At 36.2% G+C, this 17,322-nt stretch overlaps 1 protein-coding gene across 5 annotated transcripts in view; it reads right to left on the reverse strand.

Annotated features, from left to right (window-relative positions):
- Positions 1-390: 390 nt before the first annotated feature.
- Positions 391-17,322, reverse strand: part of SREK1 (splicing regulatory glutamic acid and lysine rich protein 1) — a 52,798-nt gene continuing 35,866 nt past the window's right edge. For 4 of the 5 annotated variants that reach the window (XM_079790578.1, XM_079790581.1, XM_079790580.1 and 1 more), the window contains 4 exons: positions 16,327-16,701; positions 10,562-10,657; positions 5,623-5,767; positions 391-4,518 (listed from right to left, as the gene is read on the reverse strand). In XM_079790578.1, the coding sequence (XP_079646704.1) occupies positions 4,369-4,518; positions 5,623-5,767; positions 10,562-10,657; positions 16,327-16,701 (766 nt within the window). In that variant the 3' untranslated portion in view covers positions 391-4,368. The remainder of the gene's footprint in view (positions 4,519-5,622; positions 5,768-10,561; positions 10,658-16,326; positions 16,702-17,322) is intronic. The other variant, XM_079790579.1, reaches the window with a different exon arrangement.

A 17,322-nucleotide genomic window follows, 5' to 3' on the forward strand; every position in this document is an offset into this window, starting at 1 on the left:
CTGTGGAAATCAGGGAATTCTGTAGATTGTTCCCCAACGTTTTTCTGCCTACCCATAACCTTAAGTTGGTAGAACTAAATCTCAACTGTAAGTCTTTCAGTGTGATTTTCATGAATTTGAACTTAATATACAGGGTATCCCAACTCCCAAATGTGTACACACTTTAATAATTATTAATTCCAATGGGTTAAATCTGAAAAGAAAGAAACATTAATTGAGCTATCAGCTGTTAAGTTTTGGGGGATGCCCTGTAGTTAAGAAAATATCTATCTAGCAAATAAATGTTAATCAAGAATGGAAGGAACTATTCATTCCAGTCCTGGGAAAATATTTACTGTAAAATATGTGAAGCTTCCCAAAAGGTGGCAATTTTCAAAATTAAAATGTTAGCTAGATACAAGTAAATTTAACAATCAGGCAACAGGCTACAAACCTGCTTTTAAAAATAATATATTAAGAAATATTAGACATAAACTAATTATAAGTTAATTGCCAGCAACCATAAAATTACCCAAAAGTGAAATGAAAAAAAAATCTATTATTTATTAAATCCAACTTAACAGAATATGGACCAAAAGTCATTAATAGCTTTAGCTTTTATTTTTAAAATAATGTATCAGTCTTTAGGCAGAATCATCAATAAAAATGTACTAAGAGAAACAAATTAACCCACAAACCCAAGATTAAGTAGGGAAGTCCATTATATTTTAAAGTATTATTTTATTACATTTATACTGGACTCTTGCTTCCAGAAGTACAATTTAGCCCTTTTAAGGGCATTAACTTTTGAAATCTGAAAATAAACAATTCAATTTAAATAAATATTGCATTAGTAAATAAACATAAGAAAGTACTAAGTATATTAAGTAGCAAAGATTAAACAAAAATTAAACATATAAGAAGCATATTTTGTTGAAATGGCTCTATTTCATGGCCCAGTTAAATTCAGATTCTATTTTTTAGTGAAAATATAAAAAATGACTAATTGAAATGTTAAGTTATTCAATGGATCCCTCCAAAAGGATTCATTCTAATTGCTATACCAACTACTGAAGATTTAAATCAAATCATATTTCTAATAAATTTTTAAACTTTCAAAAGCCTATTACTATATATATGTACTGAATACATATATAACCATGATATGTGTATGTGTGTGTGTGTGTGTGTGTGTGTGTGTGTGTGTGTGTGTGTATCCCTTAAATTTGAACATTATCTTCAGTTGAAAATTTTGTGGGGTTTTTTTTAGTTTTAAATAAAAATAGCGACATATATAGGAATGAATGGGGTCATGAAAATGACTAATATCATAAGATATTTTCTTGACAAAATATTAATTCTATATGTGTTATTTTTGAGTATGCCAAAATTTAAGCCTCTGACACATCTAAAGATCAACATAGCATGCATTTTACCTCTTGATAAAGTAATTCTAAACAGAAAATCACAAGCTGGCTCGTGTTTGCAATTACAAGTTAGATTAGATGGAAAATAACTAAGGAGATGGTTGCAGAAGTGAAGGATTTATACTTGTTTTCTCACATGAAACTGGCTACCTTATGAAGAGCCATCTTATTGCCATTTCAGTGTGCAGTGCTGGACAGAAAGAACAAGAGGACCAACAGAATTTGTCCAGAATGATGAAGAGCAATTACAATTTAAAGAACAGAGTATATACTCTCCATATGATCAAACCAAAAAAGATATTTACAGGAGCTTTCAAGTATAAAATGGCTGTCATCTTGGCCTTACCTCAAGTTTTTCTGACAACATCTACCTGGGATGAACAAGAATAATCTTAAAAGAAAAAAACAAATTCCTTGAAAAAATAATAAACAAATGGAAACATTTCAACTGTCATGCGTGAACAAGGAGAACCACACCTCCGCCCAGCCCCCCGCCCCGCTCTCTCTCTCTCTCTCTCTCTCTCTCTCACACACACACACACACACACACACACACACACACACACACCCCAGTATCTATAGACCTAGAACGCTTTCCTTACATAAGCTCTAATTTAAGAAAATTATTTCACTTTTCTCTAGATCTCTTGTATTCCTATTTATGCCTAACTTTTACAAATCAGTCTTTCATTATTTTAAAGCTGAATAAATATAGGCAAGAAAAATAAGTAGCAGGACCCAAATTAAATATGCTAATTATAACATAACAAACATTTAGTAGAGTCCAGAATACAAGAAAACACTCAAATTTTAAATGATTGTTTTATAGACACCACACCAAACATGCACCCTCCATGTCAAAACAATTTCTATGGAAACTAAAAAAATAACAAAATAAAACTAAGATGCTGTTTTGAAATGTATAACAAATACTTTCCTCTAAAATACTTAGCTTTATTAAGAAATTGTACTAAAAATAACAGAGTCAAACATTTGCTCTATTCTACTTACATATCATAAATAAGACAGCTGTTGATGCAAGACATACGTACTCCTTCACGATCTTTCCATAGTCACCATACAAGCATTCTTATATCAGAATAAGCTGTTTACCAGCCAACCGTATGTGGTTGAAGGATTAAAATGACCATCTATACTTTACATAGTAAAGCATTTTCAAAAAATTTAATGTACACAGTGACAAAAAGGGAAAAAATACCACAGTAATTCTGGACACATGAAGAGGAATTAAGCAGCTTCATAATCAAACCAGGCTTCATTATTTGCAATAAGGGCAATTCTTTCCATTCCCCACCCAATACTTAAGTTTCAATAGTATTAAAAGAAAACTCAAGTTGAAACCAAATAACTGATGTGCTACCCAGCTTTGAAATCTATAAGTAACTCTTCCCATGAGGTAAGGCAACTGAGTAATTTGATTGTATTAGATTGTATTAAAATAATTATACTTGATTTTTCAATAATATACTAATTAAAAGGTATCTCTTTTTTGGAAATATAACAATAATGAAAAGAGTTCTGAAACTATGAGTTATATTTTAGGGTGGTGGGGAAATATTAGCAATGCTGTCATTTTACTGCTTGCATACTTTCTACAAAAAGTGAACCTAAGAATGATGGATGACCTATATTTTAAATCAAGTAAACAAATCCTTAAACATAAAACAACCTCATGTATTCTCCTTTAACTTCAATTTCTGCACATCATTTATGAGAAGATGATTGAGAGGTAATAATTAAGGCCATCCCATATAGACAACTAAAGGATTTGCTTTAAGTAAATTAAGAACATGCTTCATTTTCAATGATCACAGTATAAAACTGATGGTCCCAAAACTGCACTGTTGTTTTAAGCTCTAAAGTCATTCTTGAAAAGAGGACTTCCCTCTCATATTAGGTGAACTAAGTAAGAAGCTCTTTTGACATATCACTTGCACACTTCTCTATGGGAGTGAATGGAATATCCATCTAAATTCCATGAGCTGAGAATGTCTAGTACATATAAAATTCTAGAAAACAGTATACCACATTGTAGAAGGCACTAAAGCTTCTGCTTGTGCTCCCATAGCCCATTTTGAAAACCCAAGTTTTCTTTTTATAATGACACCTTTGCCATCTACCGCTGACAATACACACTACAATATTATTCATAATAAGCTTGGAAGTGTCAAGAAAGTTAAAAAAGAAGTGCTTACTTTGTGGGAAAACCCAATGATTCTAAACACTGAATACTAATACATTATTATTAGTATTCAACACAGTTGTTCGTCCTTTTGAAAGAGAACAGTAGTAGCATGCATTGTCAGTTGTTTTTTAATCCACTTATTTAAGGAATTTGAATCTGTAAAAGTATTGTAAAGAAAAACTGTTGTCCTAAACAGTGAGAAAAAGAAACACAATAGTGAGAATTTAACACAATCACTATAAATCCTGTGGAGTTAAGTGTTAAAACTTCTTACATATTCTGCACTTACAAGGGTGGGTATGTATTTGCACCGATTTCAAGCACATCATCCATCTGTATATATTGAAATTTAAAAAAAGTAAAACAATACAAAATTCAGTAACTAACACTTTTTAAAAGAGCCTCCAATGTTTATCTCCAGTCTTTGTGGAGAGTACAAATTTGGATCTTTGATGTCCCATTTATCTATAATGGTTCTTGGCAAACACTAACAAACCACAGGACAAGTGTGTCAGCCACCATGGAAATGCACAGATTTTAGAAGATGAGTTTGGGTAATATCGTTATCTTCATGATGTCCATGCTTTCTTTTCTTACTCACTAACAAGATGGCCACAAAGCCACCTAACAACTAGAAAAGCTGTTAGCTTATCTCTTTATGCTCAAATGGATTCTTCATTATTTAACATCTTGTTAAGAGTAATTAAAAGCTTTGGATTTTATTCCAGCGCGCATTTAGAGGTGCACTTGTCAGTCTTATACGGCTTCTGTTTTGGTAGAAAGGTTTTCTTCATTTGGCTGACAATTCCCATTTTGCTGTACTTGGTTTTCCTCAGTCCTTGGTGCGTCCTTGTCATCTGCTTCTTTGCTCACACCTGATTCTGGTTCTTTATTGTGCTCCTTCTCCTACAATGAATATTAAGAGATACATTTAATATTTTTCTCAAGAGTTGCCTGTTACTACATCTGCTTATGGCTAAAATATGTAATTTTATGTATTGTGAATTAATAAAACTGGGTTATTTTCTCCCATTACCATTTCATATAAATAGGTTATGCAAACATGTATCCATGTCCTTTGCACTTCTCATAAAAGATGGGCAATCCATAGAAATTAAATTCGAAAAAAATAGATCAACAGAAATTCTAAGGAAGTGTTCAGTAAGTGTTGTTCACTGACTTCAAAAAGTGTGACAGACCTGTAGAAAGAGTAAAATAGTTCCCAAAGACACCGGGATAGATTTGTAATCTGGAAACCAAGGAAGCAAAAGTAAGGGAATGTAGAAAAGCAAGTCACTATTCCTCCAAACAAAGACTGTTCAAGAACATCCAAGTTTTGCCCTCAGCTTAAGGAACAATTAAATGAGAACATGGGGAATAGTGCTTGGCACATAGTAAGTGCTCAAGAAATGCATGTTATTGTCAATGATAAACTTCTATCAGTATGAGAGTAAATAAAATTGTATTTACAATTCAAGCTCCAGAATTCATGATGTTCAAATACAAATTATACCAATATAACATAATTCATTAAGTTCTTAAAATATTCATCCCAAAAAGTTACTTGGTAGAGTTTGGTTTTCCATTAATTATCTAATTCAAAAACCTAATTTCAGTATATATTACAAACCCAATAATGACAGAACATCTGTCAAATTTGTTGAAACAAATATACTGAGGAAAATGGCATCAAGTAGAAATCTGAATATAAATATCAAATACATTTGTTACATGTACCGTAAATAGTCTAAAATTTCTTACTATATTCCATTCCATGATTCTCTAAAATAGAGAATGTGATTGTTTAAATTTTAATAGCTCTTATCTATCTATCCCTTCAAAATTTAGTTTTAAAAAGACTGTCAATTTAACAAATACGAAAGAATACAAAAAACATACAAGACACTATTGCCCTCAAGGACCTTTTAGCCTAAAACTACTTCTATGCAATAAAGAACAATCTCAATTATTAATTATTAAAAGTCGAAACACTGAATGTCCATTGCTTACTTTAAGTGAAGTATTGTTCTTCTCCAATTTTTCTTTCCCATCTCGGTCATTAGAATTCTTTCTTGTAGAGGTTGAACGTTCTCTCTCTCTTCTTTCACTAATATGGTCCCTTTCTTTTTCTCTCTTTTTATCTTTCTTATTTCTGCTATAAGAATATTGATAATATGTCAATTAACGTCTAAGAAATAAAAGACCAGCTATTTTGTTGACGAAATGTTCTTACTTAACACTAAAGCATTGTAAATAAGCATATCAGTAACTTAGTTTGATCAAGTAACATAAATGAGACCTACTCTACATAAATGACCACCTACTCTACCCACACTCCAATTAACATTTTTTAAATTTAACTTTTATTTTTTTAAGAATAGTTTTTACTGATTTTTAGAGCGAGAGAAAGGAAGAAGAGTGGAACATCGATGTAAGAGCGCAACATGAATCAGCTGCCTCCTGCATGCCCCTGACCAGGAATTGAAACAACAACCTTTCAGTGCATAGGATAATGCCCAACCAATTGAGTCACACCAGCCAGGTGTTCACATAAAACACAATTTAGTATTGTCAATTTATTAGTTCTGAAACACTTGAGTTTATTTAGCTACTATAATTAGGATAAAATGAAACCAAATACACACACACACACACACACTAGAGGCCCAGTGCACGAAATCCATGCACGGGGGGGGGGGGGGGGGGGAGGGTGTCCCTCAGCCCGGCCTGCACCCTCTCCAATCTGGGACCCCTCGAAGGATGTCCAACTGCCGGTTTACAGGGATTGGACCTAAACTGGCAGTCGGACATCCCTCTCGCAATCCGGGACTGCTGGCTCCTAACCGCTCACCTGCCTGCTTGCCTGCCTGCTTGCCCCTAACCACTTGGCATGCCGGCCTGCTCATCCCCAACTGCCCCCCCCCCCGCCAGCCTGATCACCCCCAACTGCCCCCCGTGCCAGTGTGCTTGCCCCCAACTGCCCCCCCTGCTGGCCTGCTCACTCCAAAATGCCCCCCACCTGCTGTCCTGATCACCTCCAACTGACCCCCACTGATGGCCTGCTCACCCCCAACTGGCCCCCCTGCTGGTCTGCTTACCCCCAATGGCCCCGTGCCCCACCAGCCTGATCACTCACAACTGCCGTCCCATCCTGGCCTGATCACCCACAACTGCCCTCCCCTCTTGGCCTCTAACCTTGGCACCGCCACCATGGCTTTGTCCAGAAGGTTTCCCAGTATAATTAGCATATTACCCTTTTATTAGTATAGATAGAGGCCTGGTGCACGGGTGAGGGCCGGCTGGTTTGCCCTGAAGGGTGTCCCGGATCAGGGTGGGGGTTCCCTTGGGGTGTGGGGCGGCCTGGGCGAGGGGCCTGTGGTGGTTTGCAGGCCAGTTACTCCCCCATGGGGTGAGGGTCCCCACTGCGGGGGTGTGGCCAGCCTGGGTGAGGGGCTGAGGGCTGTTTGCAGGCTGGCCACGCTCCCCAGCAACCCAAGCCCCCAGCCCCTCCTTTTTTTTTTTTCAGCGCCTCCTTGAGCAGTGGCCAGGGCCTGCTGGAAGCAGGTATCTGGGCTTTTTTTATCTTCTATAATTGAAACTTTGTAGCCTTGAGCGGAGGCCAGGGCCAGCCAGGGCGGGCAGGAAGCTTGGCTTCCTCCATCGCCAGGGGCAACCCAAGCCTCCTGCTTGCTCCAGCTCTGTGGCCGCTGCCATCTTGGTTAATTTGCATACTCACTCCTGATTGGCTGGTGGGCGTAGCTGGTGGGTGTAGCGGAGGTACAGTCAATTTGTGTGTTTCTCTTTTATTAGTGTAGATATATGTGGAATAATTGCTAATGGGTATAGGCTTTCTTAAAAATGACTCAAGCCCTGGCTGGTTTGGCTCAGTGGATAGAGCATCGGCCTGCGGACGGAAGGGTCCCGGGTTCGATTCCGGTCAAGGGCATGTACCTTGGTTGCGGGCACATCCCCAGTAGGAGGCGTGCAGGAGGCAGCTGATGGATGTTTCTCTCTCATCGATGTTTCTAACTCTCTATCCCTCTCCCTTCCTCTCTGTAAAAAATCAATAAAATATATTAAAAAAAAAAAAAGACCCAAAAAATGTTCTAGAATTGAGTAGTAGTGATGGTTATAGAACGTTGTAAGCATATTAAAAACACTTAATTGCACATATAAAAGGATGAATTTTATTGTAAGTGAATTATTTCTCATTTTTTTAAAAATAACGTGTGAAGGTGGGGTTGGGTACAGTCACTGACCATACACACACACACACACACACACACACTCTCTCTCTCTCTCTCTCTCTCTCTCTCTCTCTCTCTCTCTCTCTCTCTCTCAGTGTATATATTATATACTGTCCTTTGTGAAAAAAGGGAGAAAATCAAATATATGTATCTGCTCAATTTTGCAAAAAGAAAGGAAGGATAAAATAAACAATCTCTTACAGAGGATGGAGGGGAGTAAGGTTAAAGGAATAGGGAAGACAGTGACACTTTGTGAATATATCTTTTTGTCTAATCTGAATTCAAAACTGAGAGAAGTCTTGACTTTTATAAGCAAAGTGGGGTTTTTTTCCATAAAAATATGGCTACCTCTATAATATCCTATGTCTTTCATTATTCTCACCTAAAAACAATAGTCCACAAGCAAATAAACAAAATACCCCTGCTGGGAACATGCTCCTTACACTCTGGCAAAGCTTTTTATCAATTTCTCTTTCCTAAACCTAGAAAACCAACTAAAAAACTATGACTTACCAATAAAGGAATGAAAAAATAAACAAAAATCAAACCCAACCTCCAATTAGATAATGCAATGAAAGAAAAGACCTCATTAACAAAAGCAATAAAAGTAAAATATGTGTAAGAATTTAGAAAATACATAAAATCTGTATGAAACAAACACTAAAAAAACCACTAAAGATGGCCTGAATAAGCAGAAAGATATACTATGTTCCTGAATAGATTCATCTTCATAAAGTCTTATGTATTATAAAGCTACTTATAAATTTTCTCTAATAAATGTAATATAACTGTAATACAAATCATCAATAGATTTTATTTCTAGAATCTAGACAACTGACTCTTATGTTCAAAGGGAAAAACAGACATGCAAGCATGGTCAGGAAAGCTCAAAAAAAAGAGCCATGGGGAGTGTGGGGAAGAATAGGCCTTATTAGCTATTAAGAAATACTATGTAATCTGAATAATTAAAACCATGACACACAAATCATCAGTCAAACCAATCCAACAGCACAGAACAGTGATTTTCAACAGTATGCCGCAAGAATTTTTAACACATGCAATACCTGACTATTTAGTCAGGGGCACCAACCTTTTTTCCCTTAGACTGTCAAATTAAAAAATGGCAACCAACACAACACAATAGTCATCCTATATGACTGAAACAAAACTATACTTTTTTTTGTCTCATCAGCAAAAATGTATTTTTTTACTGTGGTGCAGAATTTTAGTAATTAGTTTATGTGTGCCATGAGATGAAAAAAGATAAAAATCGCTGGCCTAGAAGGCCCAGAAATAAACCCAAATAGAAAAATTTATTACATAATAAAAGCAATCTTTCAAACTAGTATTAGAAAAATTGAGTTTTTGATGAATGGTATTAGGACAACAGTGAAGCATTTGGAAAAATAAAATAAAATTGGATGGTACATTTGGATAAACTCCTAATGGATCAAAGATATAAATGTAAAAATAAAACCATAAAAGTAGAAGAAGAAACAATTGGGGAATTCTATCATAACCTTAGAATAGGAAAAGACCTTTCTAAATTTATGACAAAATCTAGAAGTTAAATAGAAAAAAATTAAGTTATATAAAAATAAAAAACATTTGTATTTAAAAGCTGGGATTTAAATATGACAAAGTAAAAAACAGTTACTGAATAATTATTAAAAACTATCCTGCTTAACATATAAGCAAAATTATATACTCTAAATTACCTCATTAGTAAGGGTGGTCAATCTAGAAAAAAATAACTTAGAAGGGTAAGTTTTTAAACTAGGGAAGATACTTGAAGTCAAATCACTAAAGAATAGTCTCACCAATACAGAAAAAGCTTCTGAAAATATTAAAAAACAGACTCCATAGGAAACCTGGCAAAATATATAGACAATTCACAGGAAATGGCCTTCAAATATAGAGATGATCACTTTTATTCTTAAGAGAAATGCAACTAAAATTACTATGATGGTATCATTACTCATCAATTAAGTGGGCAAAAAGCCACAACCTTGATTACATAACCTGTTATAGCTGTAGGGAAACAAGCACTCTCATGCACAGCTAAAGCACAGGGTGTTGTCAATCCGTATGAAAGGCAATATGGAAAACTCAAAATTACAAACACAATCCTCTGAGCCAACATTACCATTTCTGGAAAATTTTCCTACATACTTACACATTACAAAATGAATTAAGTCCAAAGCGATTCATTACAATATCGTATAATTTAGAACAGAAAAATTAAGAAAGCCCATTCTACAGCAGGCTGGTTAAATAAACTAAGGTACTATCATACAACAGAAGTCCATGCAGTTGTAAAAATGAATAAAGCAGCACTCTCTGACAAATATGGAAAGATCTGGTTGTGAAGTGAAAAAAGCAAGTGCACAATAGTGTATATTCTGTACTGCCTCTTTTATTAGAAAGATGAAAATAACTACATATCCTCACCTTGTATGTGTATATGAAACTGAAAGGATATACAAAAAAATGAATAGTCATTACTTATGGGAACAGAGTAGATGGGCACATGGGTGAAAATTAAGACCTATCACTGTATAACTTTTTATACGGTTTTGATTTCTGAACCATGCAAATGTATTACATATAACTCATTCAAAAATATAAAGTTTTAAAAATAGGCTGAAAAGAAAATTGTCCCCCTGCTTCCTCCTTAATATGGGCACATACTTTCAACCTACCTCCTAGGGGATGGAGACCTAGAAGATTTCCTTTTTATGGTTTTCGATGTTCTTGGGGATCTAGAAGAACTCCTGCTCCGCCTCCTTCGCCTTTCCCTGAAAGTCAAAGATATGCCATTTATAACAGCAATTTAAATAAAGTGCAATTCGTATCAGTAGACAAGTGGATAAAAAAGGTGTGGTACATTTATACCATGGAATACTATGCAGCAGGAGAAGAATCTCTTACCCTTTGAAACAGCATGGAGGGATCTAGAGTATCATGCTAAGTGAAATAAGCCAGTGAGAGCAAGACAAGTATCACATGACCTCCTCATATGTGGAATCTAATTAACAAAATAAACTGATGGAGTGGATCCAGAGACATGGAAGCATGGAACATAGTGCAGAATCTCAGAGAGAAGGCCAGGAAGGTTGGGTGGGTGGGAGATAATCAACCAAAAAACTTGTATGCATATATGCATAACCCATGGACACAGACAATAGGATGTTGAAGGCCTGGAGTGGGGCAAGCTGGAGAGGATTAATGGGGGGGGGGGGGGAGAGAAAGGGACATATGTAATACTTTCAACAATGAAGATTTTTTAAATCCTATATAATAAAAAGGGTAATATGCAAATTGACCAAACTTCAAATGACCGGTCCCTATGATGTGCACTGACCACCAGGGGGCAGACGCTCAATGCAGGAGCTGTCCCCTGGTCATCAGCGCACTCCCACAGGGGGAGCACCACTCAGCCAGAAGCCAGGCTTGCGGCTGGCAAGTGCAGCCGCGGCAGAGCTAAGGGAGCAGGCCTAAGACATCAGTTGGACATCCCCTGAGGGCTCCCGGACCACAAGAGGGCACAGACCAGGCTGAGGGACCCCCTCCCCCCTGTCCAGTACAAGAATTTCGTGAACCAGGCCTCTAGTAAATAAAGAAAGGGCAATTCAAATACACAAAAGCATAAGAGTCCTTAATACTCTCAAGTGACCAGTATTCTTGGGAAGCCAGTTTAAGCACATGTCCTTTATGAGCATGTTCTACTATCCAATTTTAGTGAAGGTCAAATTATGAACCATAAATCTTACAGATTAATAAAAAGATCTCCTAACATTTCATATTAGAAAGGGTATAGGACCTCCAACTCATCTTGTTTATTTGAACAATAATTTCTTGAGTTGAAAAAAAATATTAATGGATGTTTTGGATTCTCTCAAGTTAGATATGTTCTTCCTTAGCACCTAAAACATGTTTTGCTTATCAGATCCTTTGTCATGCATCTAGCTCCTTGCTGCCCCACTGTGGATTACTTTGTAATAAGGTCACTAACATGCCTTTTTCAAGAAAAATAAGTTGGCTTGCAAAATGTGAACTTTCCAGACCCAAGTATTCAGAGTATCTCTAAAAAAGTATTTACATTAACTCATCTTATGCTTTGCCCTCCCATCTCCTACCATTTCATTACAGTTGCTCTGTTCATTTAAAATTGAGTGCAGAGTTGCTTAGAGATAAGTAAAATACTTAAAACCATGGATTTAAATATGACAAAGTAAAAAATAATTACTAAGATTGTGTTTGTTATTAAAAATTATGTTGCTTAATATATTAGCAAATATGAATACTCTAAATTACTTCATTAGTAAGGTCAACTTAGAAACAATAAATTTCAAGATGTCCATAATGCAAGGATGAGATATGAGATATAGTTATTAAATGACTAATGTATCCAACAAACTCACAAGGAGTTCTGATAATTAGTGGCCATTGGCCATATAGCTGAAAGAATCAACCTTATAGAATTCAAATTGTTCTTACCACCTCAGTAAATTGATTCTAGGTTAATGAAACATTCTATGTTTTCATTTATAAAATAAAAACCTAAATATATAATAGATATTAAGACCAAAAGAGCTTAAAAATTTTGAGAACACAAATAAATCAATTCCAACTCTACCTGAAGCTCTCTTCTCCATTACCCAACTTTATTTCCAGGATACCCCAAAATTATACTTCTGACTGATGAAGAAATTAGATAACAATATTCCATTAAATCAATGTCTATTCAGCACAAGAACCCAAAGCACTTTTTCCATAGCTTGAGAACATCTGTGTATTCCAGACTTTAAGTATACACAAAACGGGCTCCCTCTTGATCAGTGGGACTCTGTTTATTCAGGAAGTACTATGTACAGGTGGATATCTAATAACTACCAATTGATGGTAAGAGCTAAGGCTGAATAGACAACAATCTAGAATACCAAATAGTTGAAAAAGAAGTAGGCAGCTCTAGTAGGAAGAACTGCAGTTGGCTAGAATTAGATTTAAATTTTAGTTCCACACCTTACCAGCTGCACAACTGGGGTCCATGTTGCTTTTAACCTGAACCTGTTTATACAACTGGAAAATGGAAATAACTCAAGCCTTACAGTGTTGCTACGAGGATTTAGAATACGAGTAAAGTACCAAGCATAGAGCTTGGCACATAATAGGTACTCAATAAATATTTTCTCCTTCCCTTCCTTGGTCTATTGATAGTAACTTTTAAACATTAAAAGGTTTTTAAACATTGCCCCTGTCGGATGGCTCAGTTGGCTGGAGCATCGTCCCTGCACCAAAAAGGTTGTAGGTCTGATTCCCATTGGGGGCACATATGTAGGTTGTGGGTACAATTCCTGGTTGGGGGGGGGGGGGGGGTGTAGGAGAGGCAACCAATAGATATTTCTCTTTCCCTCTCTCAAAGCAATAAAAACTTATCCTTGGGTGAGGATTTTAAAAATAAGTTTTTATATATCAAAATTTTCTTTTAAAAAGTAGGAGAATATTGGAAATAAAAATATTACGTAGACTATTTTTCTGAGCAGTTGAAATGTTTCCCCCACTTACTAAACAAATCAGAGCAATTGAAAAGCAGGAAAATGCTAAAAATTGAGAAATTGTATCTCTTCACCAAGCTCCTCTGAAAGTATGAAACATTCTAAACAGCATTTATTTTCCAGACCCAGAGTTTATTTAGGAATATATTTAGCACTGAATGTGAACATCTGAACTTTCTTAAATATCAACCGACTTTAAAATGGGCCAAGAAAAAATTAAGCATTTCATTCATAGTCATCAGAAAAAGCAAATTCAACTAAACGGCATCAAAAACATTATTTAGTGTTGTGAAGAGCGGTATCTAAACAATTACATAAACACAAAAGAATATGTGACACAGAACCATTAAAATCACTGTGTCATAAACATGCAGTTGCAGGGCTCAACGATACCCACAGTAAATGAGGTTAAATTAATTCTTCAGTTTTGGTTCAAAGTGCTAAAATATTACCAGCTTATTTTAAGCCCATTTTAACATAAAGTGTTGCTTTCAACTCTATACTTCTGAATCAAGTTTTCTTAAAGCAAGTAGCCAAGAACTAGTTAGAGAATTCTCAAGTAAACTTTAACCTTTTGCACTCGGATGTCGAGTGTGACTCGACAAGGTTAGCATTAGAATAAAGGAATCGAGAAAAAAGCAAGCGAGTGCAAAGGGTTAATTTCTAAAAAGAAAAAGGGCTACTGTACCTCTGATACTAAAGTACAAAGTAGATGGAAAATTTCCTCTAACCTTCAATTTCCTCATGTTTTACAACCATGATAATAATCTTCTCATAGACTTATTTTGAAGATTAAATAAGGTTAGTCATGAAAAATTGCTGAGACATAAAATCTGGCATATAGTAAAAGCACTCAAATGCTTGAATTATCTTGTATTGTCTAAACAAAGACTAGCATTAAGAATAAAACCAGGAGGTCACCGTTTGATTCCCAGTCAGCACATATGCCCGGGTTGCATGCTTGATCCCTAGTAGGGGGCATAAAAAAGATGGCTGATCAATGCTTCTCTCATCGTTGATGTTTCTATCTCTCTCTCACTCTCTGAAATCAATAAAAATATGCATTTTTTAAAAGAATTTAAAAAGAAACATATTCCTGTTTCTGAAATTATTTTCTATGAAAAATTATGCTTAAAATACCTTTAATAAATAGCTTAACACAAGTTAAGAACTTCTATTTATTTACAGCCAAGGTATCATCCGGAATAATGGATGTAGGTTTACATAATCTTGAATCAATGAAGGTCCTCATTTTGCTGCTGTTACTATGGCAACCTACTCCACCTGGTGGCAGAGTACCTATTAATAGATTAAGGGGACAGTCCTAAGAAAAAAGCAAAACCTTAAAACTGACAAAACAAAAAATGTAAATGTTCATGCATTCAATAAAATAGTGCAGTAAAAACTAACTTAGATGAAAAAGCACTAACACTGCAACTTCAGAAATCATTTCACGTAAAACTTACACCACTCCAAAGAAATACTTAATTCTAAGAGGTCAATTCTTCTATATTTAAATTTTTAAAAGGCCTTTCCACATTTCCATATCTTGGCTACTATGAATAATGCTGCAATGAACATAGGGGTACGTATATCTTTGGGAATAAATGTTTTCAAATTTTGGTGGTAGAAATCCAGAAGAGTTACTGGGTTTATGCTTCATTTTTTTGAGAAACTTTCAGTTTACATTCCCACCAGCAGTGAATTAGGGTTCCTTTTCTCCACAACCTCTATAACACTTGTTATTACTTATCTTGTTGATAATACCCAACCTAATAGGTGTGATGTGATGTCCAACTGTCCTTTGCTAGATGACTGGACAAAGAAGATGTGGTACAAAAATACAATGGAATACTACTCTGCCATAAAATGCAATACTGCCATTTGCGACAACATGGATGGACCTTGGGAATATCATGGTAAGTGAAATAAGTCAGACAGAAAAAATCAAGAACCTATGATTTCACTCATATGTGGGATATAAATCTGAAAGCAAAAAATGAACAAACAAAAACTCAGACACACAACAGTATGGTGGTTACCAGAGGGAAAGGGGACTGGGTGGTACAAAGGTAGAGGGTGTTAAATATATGGTGGTGAAAGGAGATTTGACCTTGGGTGGTGAACACACAATGCAATATCCAGGTGATCCTATATAAAAGCCTAATATGCTAAGTGTCCAGTCGTCTGTTCAACCAATCAAAGCATGATATGCTAATGATCTAAGGCTGCTCAACTGCTCGCTATGACGTGCACTGACCACCAGGGGCAGACGTTCTGACCAGTAGGTTAGCTTGCTGCTGGGGTCTGGCTAATTGAGACTGAGCAAAAGGTGCCGGACACGCACTGGGGCCCTCCCCAACTGGCCAACCTCCCGAGTCCCTACCCAGCCCCGATTGTGCACTAGTGGGATCACTTGGCCTGCCCTGCGCCCTCTCAAATCCAGGACCCTTTGGGGGATGTCGGATTGCCGGTTTCAGCCTGATCCCGCAGGCCAGGCTGAGGGACCCCACTGGTGCACAAATTCGTGCACTGGGGTTCTAGTATATTATAAAATTGTACACTTGAAACCTATATTATTTTATTAATTAACTTGCCCCTGCCATCCCACCCTCCAAAAACACCACCAGCAGAAACCATCTGCTAGTGCTACCACCATGTTAAAATAATGGATCACAAAAGAGAAGTAAAACTTTTCAAATAGTTTTGCCCAATACCATGCATCCTTCCTCCTCAGATTCAATACTGTGGCAAGCTTTCTTAGAGAAATGCTTACTCTGAAAAGGAAAATGTTTTGATATTACTGTACTGATTCCACTTGTAAAGGAAATCTTGTCCCCCTCAGTTAAAATTCTTATTTTCATTTGTCATCAGTAAACACCTTGGTAAAAATTTTAAGCATATCAAACCTGCTGGAACTACGAGATCTTCTTGATGCATTGTAACTTCTGGGTGGTGTTCTGGATTTTTTATCCTTCTTTCTTTTCTCATCTATCTCTTTGGATCTGTCCTTTTCTCGTTCCTTTTCTTTATCCTGTTCCTTTTCCTTCTCTTTGTCTCGCTCCTTTTCATGCTCTTTTTCCCGCTCTCTCTCTCTGTCCTTTTCCTTGTCTTTATCCTTATCCCGGTCCTTTTCCCGTTCTTTATCTTTGTTTTTACCACGTTCCTTTTCTTTTTCACGTTCCTTTTCCCTGTCTCTCTCTTTTTCCCTTTCCTTTTCTTTATCTTTTTCTTTCACTCTTTCCTTTTCCTTGATCTTTTCTCGGGTGTCTTTTCTCTTGTCCCTTTAAAAACAAAAATAAGTAAATAAATTCACAACTGAAATAATTCTACTCCCCAAAAGGACCATCCTCTGTATCTTCAATAATTATCAACACAAAACAATTTATAATACTATAAGACATAACAAGTTTCTATATAACTCAGTTGTAACTGAAGCTACTAAATAAAATAAATATCACTTTGGCCAGTGTTACTAAATTGTTAGAGCCCACGCACCAAAGGGTTGCAGGTTCAATTCCCAGTCAAGGGCACTTACCTGGGTTGCAGGTTTAATCTCTGGACCAGTTGTGGTGTGTGCGGGAGGTGGCCAATGTGTGTCTCTCTCACACCAATGTTTCTCTCTCTCTCTCTCTCTCTCTCTCTCTCTCTCTTTTCCCTTGCCTATCTCCCTTCTACTCTCTCTAGATATTGATGAAAAAAAATTACCTCAGGTGAGGATTAAAATAAATGATTAATTAATAAAATAAAAACAAATACCAGGTGGAATTAAGTACAGAAACCTCATGAGTCATAATGGCAATCAGATCCAAATCAATGGCAACCAATATTAATCATCACTAAAATAATCAGGAAAAAAGTTTACCTTCCCTCACAACAGATTTTTAACAAATGAAGCCTTCCCC

Source organism: Cnephaeus nilssonii, assembly GCF_951640355.1.
Source record: "Cnephaeus nilssonii genome assembly, chromosome: 2".
In the NCBI taxonomy this organism is placed as follows: Eukaryota; Metazoa; Chordata; class Mammalia; order Chiroptera; family Vespertilionidae; genus Cnephaeus; species Cnephaeus nilssonii.